This window comes from Vombatus ursinus, unplaced genomic scaffold (assembly GCF_900497805.2).
Source record: "Vombatus ursinus unplaced genomic scaffold, bare-nosed wombat genome assembly UNPS02014801.1, whole genome shotgun sequence".
NCBI classification, from domain to species: Eukaryota; Metazoa; Chordata; class Mammalia; order Diprotodontia; family Vombatidae; genus Vombatus; species Vombatus ursinus.
This window is the reverse complement of record NW_020954579.1, coordinates 1,130,297-1,141,604: the sequence shown is the minus strand read 5'-3', so window position 1 is coordinate 1,141,604 and position 11,308 is coordinate 1,130,297. Positions and strand designations below refer to the sequence as shown.

The 11,308-nt window shown below is 45.8% G+C and overlaps 1 protein-coding gene across 1 annotated transcript; it reads right to left on the bottom strand.

The window, feature by feature from the left end:
* Window positions 1-599: 599 nt before the first annotated feature.
* Window positions 600-3,432, bottom strand: GJD3 (gap junction protein delta 3). The gene is made up of 2 exons (XM_027873195.1): window positions 3,326-3,432; window positions 600-2,606 (listed from the first exon to the last, which is right to left on the bottom strand). Exon 2 carries the CDS (start codon window positions 2,588-2,590, stop codon window positions 1,691-1,693), a length of 900 nt encoding a protein of 299 aa, XP_027728996.1. The 5' UTR covers window positions 2,591-2,606; window positions 3,326-3,432; the 3' UTR covers window positions 600-1,690.
* Between the last annotated feature and the right edge of the window lie 7,876 nt (window positions 3,433-11,308).

Genomic DNA, 11,308 nt, shown 5'->3' with positions numbered 1-11,308 from the left:
CCGCCCCCATCCCTCCCTCAGTTATTCTTCCTCCCTTCCTCTCCCCTCCCCTTCCTGTTTGGACCCTTATCGGCACAGGGCAGCTGGGGAGGGGAGCCCTTTCCTGCTCTGACTGGGTAACCTGATTTTGGTTATGGGTGGGTAGGAGGGCTTGGGATCTGGGTCACACATCATGAACACACACAAGTGGGGACAGATGATAGATTTAGAGCTGGAAAGAACCTTAGAAATCACCTAGCTTAAACCCCTAATTTTGCAGATAAGAAAATTTGAGGGTCAGAGAGGCTAAGGGTCACACAGCTAGTAAGGATCTAAGATAGGACTTGAACCCAGGTTTTCCTGACACCCATGGCCATATTATGCCACACTGCCTCCTGATGCCTGACTCGCCCAAGGTTCACATAGGTAGAAAATTAGTAGAGCTGGGATTTGAACCTAGGTCCTCTGATTCCAGTGGGCAGCTAGGTGGCGCCGTAGTGCACAGAGTGCCGGGTCTGGAGTCCTGAGTTCAAATTTGGCCTCAGACACTTACTAGCTGTGTGACCCTGGGAAAGGCACTCAACCCTGTTTTCCTCAGTTTCTTTATCTGTCAAATGAGCTGGAGGAGGAGATGACAAACCACTTCAACATCTGCCAACAAAACCCCAAATGGGGTCATGAAGAGTCAGGTGTAGCTGAAGCAACTAAACACACCTCTGACTCCAAATATAGCACTCTATTTGCTGTGATAATTCAGAAGGGAGAAGAAAACACACACAGGACAGAGAGACGGACCAACGAATACATTTGCACTGAGAAACAAGTGGGTAGACTGGGGTTGCAGAGAGGAAAAATCATGCTATGAGTTTCTCATCCCCAGTAGGTTGAAGGGAAACTGGGTCATAACGAACATCTTGGGCCATCTTAACAGGGCACCACACAGCCTGGGGTGGGACATGCCCTACCTGCCTTCCAGCTTTGCCTACTTTGCTAATGTGAGAAGAGGATGATTTTGTGTAGAAGAGCCTTGGGTCTTTGGGACTGAGCGAAAGCTGGCAAGCATATCTTTCTGCTCTGCTTGAGGCCCTGAGAGTAACATTAGTAACATAGGCACACCATCACACCATACACCAGACACAAGCCCACACAATAGCCCTAAGGTGGCATAACGTGAAATGCAGAGTCTAGTTAATGCTGACCACAAATCACAATTGTTGTGGTGGTCTACAAGATAACAAGCAGCCTGTTCACCCAGTCTCTCCCCCTTTTCCATACCTCCGGTAGTCCTACAGCACACCCCATAGTCCACAATGCAAGTAGGGTTCTTGTATTCTGTCTGGGGAGTTACCTGGGGGAACCTGGAGGGTGGGAATGCCTCGCCCTAAGCCTTCTCTACCATTGACCTCAAAGGGACAGATAGAACCATAGACTGTTAGAGCTAAGAAGGAACTTTAAATATCCCTCCCCATCATTTTATAGAGCAGCAACCTCAGACCCAGGAGAGGAAGCGAGTGGCTCAAGGCCACACTGCAAATCAGAGGCAAGATCTGGATTAAATGCAGATTTCCTGGCTTTGTATCCAGGATCCTCTTCCCCAAGCCACCAGCTTCCTGCTCTTGACCATCCAGGGCAGAGGTTGGCCTGTTACCACATCTTCATTTCTCCCACCTCACAGATGCCCCCATCTTCGAGCTAGGGGCAGGGTGCCTCTTTAGATGGATAGGTCCTCTCTGACTGTGGACACTGAGGACTTGCTCCTGCTGGTGCTGATCTCACTGCCACTCTGTTTCAGCTTGTGGGCATAGGCAGGTGGGGCGTCCGGAGCAGGACCCAGTGGAGGGGCCCTTCCTGGGGGGGAGAGTGGCAGGAGAAGTTTCTGGGCCTCTTCCTGCTCCTGGTTGCAGTGGTTATCTTTCTCCCCCGTGCCCCCCTTGCCCGGCCACAGGGAATCTTTGTCTCGGCTTCGTTGCCCCTTCCAGAAGAGATGGAGCAGCTCGGCCACACTGAGGAGGGTAGAGAGAAGCCCCACTGCAAAGTAGAAGACCACAAACACTGTCTTTTCCGTGGGCCGGCTGACAAAGCAGTCCACGGTGTGGGGGCACGGGGTCTGAGTGCAGAGAAAGTGCGGTGCCACCTGGAAGCCGTACAGCAGCGTCTGCCCTGCCAGAAAGCCCAGCTCGGCCAGCAGACGCAGTGCCACGCTCAGCAGGTAGCAGTGGCGAGCCCGGGGCCCTGCCCGGTGCTGGCTGTGGTTGCCATCTCCCTCCTCCTGCTCCCTCTCCCCATTCCCTTGGGGGCTGGGGCCCTTGCTGGCCTGGTGCATTGAGTAGATGACAAACAGCACGGGAGGAGCAGAGAGCAGCAGTATGTGGAAGAGCCAGAAGCGGTAATGGGAGATGGGGAAGGCGCGGTCATAGCAGGCCTGGCGACACCCAGGCTGCAGAGTATTACACACGAACTCCTCCTGCTCATCCTCGAACACGGCACCTCCCACCGTGGCCAGCACCAGGATTCGGAAAATCAGCATAACCACCAGCCACAGGCGGCCCACCAGGGGAGACTGCAGCTGCACTGAGTCCAGCAGGGAGCCCAGGAAGGCCCATTCCCCCATGGCAGTACTGGGCACCCTGAGGAGCCAATGGGAGGGAGAGCCTGGTTAGAGTGGCTGGAGAGGGAGGCATACCTCCTAAGTGCCCCCCCCGCCCCCACTCCCAACTCCCACACTACAAAATTCCCAAGCTTTGCCCCGTCCCTGCAGCCCAGAAAGACTAGTCTGAGTTGGATCAGGTGTCTCTAGGCTGAGCTTAGACTTCGGCAAAAGGGTTCAGAGAGTTGTGAACCACGTTGCCCCAGAATCCCTTTCTCCTGATGGTTTGCCTCTTTTTCATTCCTATTCCCCTTTCCCAACCCAACAGGGTTAAGAACAAAAATCCCAGCCCAGGGTTGAGGGGTAGAGGGACAATGACATTGAAGGGTAGTGACGTTGACACTTGTCCCAAACCAGGGTGCCTTCCCATTTCCCCCTCCTCCAGCCATCTTCCCTAATGTTCCCTGTGCTCCAGTTTTATCCAGTCTCCCTCCTTGGAATCTCTTTCCTGGTTATTATGTGTTCTCTCCATCCCCCTATTCTCACTTTCCCCTCTCCCCCGACTCCAGAGTCCCCATCCTTAACTACTTAACTGCCCTACCACCTGACTGGGGAACTCTAGATCACCTACCTTTCTATCCTTCCGTGGGGTCCATCCCACACTTCCAGACTTTATTTAATTAAATTTAATTTCAAACTTTCATCAAGTGTGTCTCCCTTCCCAACTACCCTCCCCCTATATGCCCCACTCCTGCTTACCAGGCAGCTGCAGCTCCCTGGGCTAAGGAGATCAGAGGAGTGGGCTGCAGAAGCCCAGGAGGAGGTAGGGACCTTTTTGCTCTTTCATTTTCTCTTTCAATCTTTCATTTTCCTGTCCGATTGGGATTTGGCCAGCATAAGGGGGAGAGAACAGTAGTCAGGATGGGCTGGAGCGCTCTTCTCTCTTAAAGGGACAGGGGTAGCCTGACCAGTTGGCTCCTCCCCCCCCAGGGGGATGTTTGGGAGGGGGGCAGAGATACAGTCTGACTCCTGCTTGACTTCTCAGAATTCATACTATGCATTATGTCTCTGTTCCCTAAGATCATGTCCCCCGCTTTCAGATCTCTGTTTCCAGATGGGAAATGGAGGAGAGGGTTAGCTGCCCATCTTAATGTGGGGACCAAGGAGCTATAGGGAAGGCAGAAATCCCCTCCCACCCGTCCTGAAAACTAGGAGACAGGATAGTAACTCTCTCCTCCATCACACAAACAAACATTAAGTCTTTCACTTCTCTTCCCCACCCACCCATTTTTGAATGAGAGCATCAGACTCGGAGAGTAGAACCCCTGGAGAAGCCACATTCCCAGACAGACAGCTCTAGGATTGATATTACAGACATAAGAAGATATTCTGAGCTCAGCTCAGGCAGCAAAGTAAAAGACTTACATTTTAAAAAGTTGACATGTTTTGTTTTTACATCACACTCATTTCCACATATGTGCTTACCCCATTCCCTACCCAGTGAGCCCTCCCTTGTAATAAATCAAGAAAGAGGAGTAAAGCCGCTCAGCAAAACTAAACATCCCATCAATGAAGTCTGACAGTGTATGCCATGTTTCATACCCATTGGCTCCTACCTCTGCAAAGAAGGGAGGAAGGTACATTTTCTTGACTCTTTCTAGATAAACATTGAAGATTATAATTGCACAGCATTGTTTCAGTTTCTCTGTTCTTTCCATTTAGTTGGCTGCGGTCATTGGGTATAATGTTTTCCTGGATCTGATCATCTCGTATTATATATAACTCTTACCACTTCCCTCAATTACTTTTTAATTAAATTTTCCTTCTTTATTGTGCAATTAACAATTGACAACAAACACAAACATTTTAATTTACAAAGAATAAGAAGGCTTATATGGGAAACAGAATTTATGGTATATATGGTTTGGTTTTTAAGGAGTATATAGAAAGTATTCATTCATTAAGTGCTCACCACATGCCAAGCAATGTACTATCTGGGGATAAGAACACAAGAGCAAAGGCTATCATTTCTTGCCGTGAAAGAGGTTGCTTCCTACATGGGGAGACAACCCACATAGGGGAATGTTTCCCATAGAGGGACAATCACAATGGTCTGCAAAGTCATAGGGATGTTGAATGGGGCCTTAGGAGCATAGTTTGACATCCTGTTCAAGAATGGTAGTTGCAGATTGGATTTAATTCTGGTTCATGGTTCCAGAATTGCAGGGGATGGGGAAGGGCTCATGAGCAAAGTGATTGTGGAGGAGGATGTTACAGGGAAGATGACTGGAGGGAGTAAAATGAAGCTAATATGATATGATATAATAATGTAATATAATATAATAATGTGTGCATATGTACATATATCCTTGCATATATACACCTAGAGGCAGCTAGGTGGGAATAGAGAGCTGGGCCTAGAATCAGTAAGACTTGAGTTCAAATTCAGCCTCAGACACTTAGTAGCTGTGTGACCTTGGGCAAGTCACTTAACCTCTGTTTGCCTTAATTCACCAGAGAAGAAAATGACAAATCACTCTAGTATCTTTGCTAAGAAAACCCCACAGACAATATTGGTGTGCTATGGTCCATGGGGTCATGAAAAGTTGGATATGACTGAACAACACGTATATACATATGTATACATATATACACACATATACACATATATGCATATGTTTAGAGATATATACACACATTTATGTGTGTATACATATATATATATGCAAAGTAATAACAAAACTGCTTTATCTTGGGGTCCCCTTCTGTACTATTATGTTTTCTCCTATTTATTTAAAATGTTTTATTGATGCTCTTTTGGGGCATATCTATCACTTTCCTGAATTCTTCCTATTCCTCATTTCTTTGAACTCAGTGACATTCCATTACATTCATGTACCGCAATTTATTTAGTTAGTCCCCAGTGGATGGTATCTACTTTGTTCCAAGTTCTCAGTTACCACCAAAAAAAGCACTGCCATGAATGTTTTGACGCACATGGGACCCTTCTTTCTGTCTTCAGTTTCTTTGGGGTATTTGCCTAGCTGTGGGAGTTCTAGGTCAAAGGGGCAAAAGATTCTTAATTGAAGGGTTGTGGGACGAAGCTCCGAGCTGAGTTGCTGATAAGTGGAAAAGAACACAGGATTGGGAGAAGGCTAAGGCCTGGGTTCTAGTCCTGGCTTTACCTGGCTAGGTGAGGCTTGATAAGTCACTTCTGCTGTCTGTGCCTCAGTTTCCCCATTAGTAAAACGGGATAATTAGACTAGATGACCTCTAAGGTCTTTTATACCTTTGAATCTATGAACTCTAAACCCCCATATTTTGTAATCCTGTGGAACGACTCTGTTTTTATTTATTTATTTTTTAAATGTTGCTTGAGCCCATAGGCACTATCCTGTTGCCTAATATCTAGGGCAGGGGTGGCTACCCCAGTGGTTTAGAGTGGGGTGGGGCTGGTATTTCCTTTCAGCTGTTATTCCCCCTTTGGGTGGAAGTTGATTTATCACCCAGCTGTTACTTTCATCCCCTCCTCCTGTCTATCCTTGGTGCTCCTGTCCCCTGTTCAGGGATTCATTTTCTGGGCAGAGTTCCCTAGTCAGAATCCCAGCCTGACCTCCCACAGTATCAAGGAGCAGAGAAAATGTCCTTCACCTCCAATCATGGGCTGGGCTATCTTCTGTCCTACATAAGAGGCACCATGATAACACCTGTGAGTGGAAAGAGGCCTGAGGGGTAGCTAGGTGGTGCAGTGGATAGAACAACGCCCAGGAGTCAGGAAGACAGGAGTTCAACTCCACCTCATGCACTTAACATTTACTATCTGTGTGACCCTGGGCAAGTCACTTAACCCAAATTGCTGCCAGAGGAGGAAAAAAAAAGAGGCCTGGACTTAGTGTCAGAAGACAAAGCTTTGAATCCTGGCCTTGACCCTTAATATCTAGGGAATCTTGGGCAATTCAGTACTATCTGGCTCTCAGTTTCTTCATCTAGAAAGAGAAAAGGTTGGATTAAATCATAAATTTTTGATTCAGAAGTGACTTTAGAGATCATCTAATCTACCAGGGTTTCTTAACTGTTTTTGTATTGTTACCCTCTTTCATAATCTGGTGAAGCCTATGGACCCCTTCTCAGAAGAATGTTTTAAAATGTATACAATAAAATACATAGGAAACCAATTACATTGATACAAGTTATAAAAAAAAAAGTTCATGGACCCCAGGTTAAGAATCCTGGATCTAGCTCACTCCACTTGTTTTATAGATGAGAAACCTAAGCCACAGAGAATAGTGACTTGCCCAAGGTCACACCTGCAGTAGGTAGGAGAGCTAGCATTCGGCCCCAGGTCTTCTGATTCTAACATCTGCCACTGTTTCTACTGCACCATATGATCTCTGAGGTCTCCTTTCCAGCTCTGTCATCCTGTGATCTCCTCTACCTGTCAAATGGCTTGGCTGCTCCAGGCCCCACTCCCTTACCGCCCAGCCTACTATGAACCCTACTGGCTTACAATGGGCTGGTGGGGCCTGAAAGTAACTGCTGGTTGGATCCTTTTGGGACTACCTGTGACCTTTCTGCTGCCCCTGCACAGGGCTAGGGGCCTGGGGCAGGGCTCTGGGGGGAGGGTCTGGACCTGTATAAATTCCAAACATGGAAATCAAGGGCTGGAGCCCTCTAAACAGGAAGGGCCAGGGGTTGCCGTCCCCCAGTGCCCATCAATCTCAGCCTCAATAGACCTGGTCTGTCACACATATTATTTACATGTTTTCAATTTTAAACTGTTCAGAAATGCTCCATGCCCTGCCCCTCTTTCCACCCTAGGACCCAACACCCACCCCCACCCCATTTCCTGCTATGTTGGGTCAGGTTGAACTGGCCCAGCCTGGAAAAACTCCTGACCACACCCCACCCTTGGCTTCAGCTAGAGGGGAGTGGAAAGTGAAATGATATTGGGGGGGAGTGGTGAGTGATGTTGAAGGTATGACTATATAAATGTTTTTATTATTTTAAAAATAGTTTAATTTTATTTTTAATTTATAAAATTTATCTAATAATTTTGAATGTATTAAAAATAATAAAAATTATAAAATAAATTTATAGAAATGATATAATTTATATATTCTTTAATTTTATATAATTACAAGTATAAAAGTTGTATAATTTCCATAAAATTTTGTTTTACACCTTAGTATTTTAAATTATTATTTTCAATTAACAAGCATTTATCTTCTCTTGTTTCTGCCACTAGTCCCCTGTATGTATAGTCAAGCAAAACAAATTCCCAATTTGGCTGTATTCAGAAACGTGTGCCTCATTACGTATCTTGAGCCTATCACCCCTCTGTCAGGAGGTGGATGGCATTCTTCATTGTGTGTGACTGTATGTAGGTATCCTGTCTCCCTCCTCATGCCTTCACACTGCCTTTGCCTGTCCTCCATAATCTCTTTTGTGTAGAGACATCTCTAGGGCAGGAGACACTGCAATCTTTAGGCAGGAGAGAAGCTGGGGCACCCCCAGTATCCCAGATTAGCTCAGACCTGGAGAGTTGGAGAGGTGTTGCTGACATTGGCCAGAGGCAGACTGGAGGTGGGGAGGACCAGCCCAGTCTCTCATCTGGCAAGTACTTGGACTTGGTTGAGAAGTTCCCCATCTGTCTTGGCCCTCTTCCAGCCCCCAACCCCAGACACCTTCCCCCCTTCACCTCCTCCCACAGGCTAAGGAAACTCTTTCCCTCTGACATATTCATAGACACATTTATAGAGATTTAAATATATTTGGTCACAACACTGTAACATTGATTTAACTAACATGATCTTCTGGGTTGGGGGCATACTATAGTACTTCAGTAGGGAGGAGAGAAATAAAGAGAAATTACAATCCTATAATCATACTTGTGACAGTCCCTGGATGGGCCTTCTTCTCTAGGTTCATTTTAAACTGGGGTTTCTGAATCTTTTTTCTGTCATAGTCCCCTCTGGCAGTCTGGCAAAGGCCCCCTCCTCTGAATAATATTTTTAAATACATAAAATAAAATACAATGGATTACAAAGGAAGGCAATCATATTGAAGTACAGTTATAAAAATATTTATGAAAACCAAGGTCGCAGATCCCAGGTTCAGAATGCCTAAAGAGATCGCTCCTCCTAGATTTTCCACTACCACCTGCCTGATTTTGCGGGTCACTATGTGTACAGGCCTTCAGCTCCCTTCTTGGGCTCTCTCTTCCCTTTTAAAGCTGCCAAGACCTGGGCCCGCCTACTTCACTCTGACTATGGCTATCCATTCTTTACTTCTGACCAGGGTTTCTCTCCCCAGTAGCTAACTTCAGGACAGAACTGAAGTCCTGGGGTCAGTGTCTCTGTCTCCATCCATGTGGAGAAAATTCATTCTCATTTGGAGGGTGGGAAGGGTGGGTTGGATGTTTCCATCTGGGAATGCTGCCTGGGTTCACAGACCCAGGGAACTGAGCCTATGTCATTGTGAAGCTCCTTTCTGCATGTCTTTGTGTCACCTCTCTCTCCTCTCACTCTCTCTCCCCTCTCTCCTCTCTCTCTCTCTCCCCTCTCTCCTCTCTCTCTCTCTCTCTCTCTCTCTCTCTCTCTGTCTCTCTCTCTCTCCAATTTTTGGAGTCTGCCAAGCCAGAGCAGATTTGGGTGGGTGTGAGCCTACAAATTGGATCCAGAGCCAGAACAAAACCTCTTCATTGAGGAGACACAGGAGGAAGAGGCTTCTTACCTACTCATGGGGATGCCAAGTTTGGTAGTTCAGAAAAATCAGTTCTGGGGTAGCTAGGCGGCACAGGGGATAGAACACCGGCCCTGGAATCAGGAGGATCTGAGTTCAAATCCAGCCTCACACACATAACACTTACTAGCTGTGTGACCCTGGGCAAGTCACTTAACCCCATTGCCTAGCAAAAAAAAAAAAAAGAAAAGAAAAGAAAAGAAAAATCAGTTGTTTTCAGGACTGGTCTTTCGCTGACTATCTGTGCTAGAGAAAGACTTCTTATTCCTGCCTGGGACCTCCACCTTGCCCTTTCTCTGGACCCCCGTATCTGGAATCTTCTTTACTGCAAACGACCATTTCCCCCTTGTAACCTTGCTGATTGGTGCCTCTGATATCAGGGTTAGGAAACCTCTTTCTATACCTCTTTCTATAATCCACCTGGTCCTCTTCTGCATCACTGCATAATCTTGGTGCTGGGTGTCCTGTGTGTTTTGCTCTGAAGAACTGAAAGTATCACCTTACCTGGGTGCTAGGACAGGAGATTTCCTGCTCTTTGCATCATTGATCCCCTTCCTTCTGCTGCTAAGCTAGAAGGCAATTGTTCCTGAGACCTGGACCCTCTAGAGATCCGGTTATATCCTTGGCATGACCCCATGTTATTATGAATTAATGACAAAATGTGAAGGGTCTATAATTTTATTGGTGTAGGGAATCTCTTGATTATATAGAGCTCAACTCATCTAAAGCTCAGTAGACAGTCTTCAAGAGCTGGTTTGACAAAAAATTTCATCACCTTGTGGGAAGCCTTGTGTGGAGGCACTCTAAACTTAGCCAGTCTGGTCCTTGGATGATAGACACACAGTTCATTTCTGGGCCTTTCCCAATCTATCTTAATTCTAGTAAATTCCCTCTGCTGATTATGCCCTATTTGGCTTGTTTGTATGTAGTTGGTTTTTTAAAAAAATATTTATTTTTAACATTCATTTTTTAACATTTTGAGTTCCAAACTCTCTCCTTCCCTCCTGCTCCTTCCCTACCCATTGAGAAGGCAAACAATATAATGTCAATTATACATGTGAAGTCATGCAAAACATATTTCCATATTAGCCAGTCCATAGTTGTTTGCATGTTGTCTGTCCTGTTAGATTGTGAGCTCTTCAAAGGCAGGGACTTTGCCCATGTTTGTATCCCCAGAACATGCACAATGCCTGGCATATAATGAGTGCTTAATAAATGCTTATTACCTGAATGACTGAGTTTTTCAACTTGGTAGGACCTGCAGGCCCATGCCTTTAAGAATCTAGGGTCATTCCCATGCCATAGTGAGATTCTAGTGAAATAATATTATTATATTAAATAATATTATATAGAATAATATTATTGTGTTAAATAATATTATTCTGTGCAAATTATGGGATGCTATGTTCTCTAAAGAATCAAAATTGTAGGTGATCCAAAGAACAAATAAGAGATGGATGATGGCTGTAAATGGGCTCTTGCCATATTACCAGTGAGCTACATGCGAGTGACATAAAAGATTGTCATTCATTAAATACATGATTGGAAAAAAATGTGGTCCAACCTATGTACCAAATTATAGCTTTGGTACCTATACCATGGTACCTATAGCATCCTACAAGATTTACCAAGGGGAAGGCTCTTAGGGCCTTGGATATACTCCTATGGAGAGGATTGATGGGGATACATGGACAAAAGGGTTAGGAGCACAGGTTAGGGGCAGTTTGGTGGAGCAGTGGATAGAGTGCTGGCCCTGGAGTCAGGAGGACCTGAGTTCAAATTCAGTCTCAGACCAGACACTTGACACTTATTAGGTGTGTGACCCTGGGCAAGTCACTTAACCCCAATTGCCTCGCCAATATAAAAAAAAAAGTTGCACAGGTTGAAGAAGCATGGATGAGTTGTGATCTGCACTGCTGGAGGCATACCTAGAAGAATGAGATTAGGGGGCTATTGAAACATTAATATTGATAGCTTATACTTGTATTCAGCTTTATTTTT

Coding starts and splice junctions, on each gene's coding strand:
- GJD3 (XM_027873195.1), bottom strand. CDS start 2,590: ATGGGGGAATGGGCCTTCCTGGGCTCCCTGCTGGACTCAGTGCAGCTG.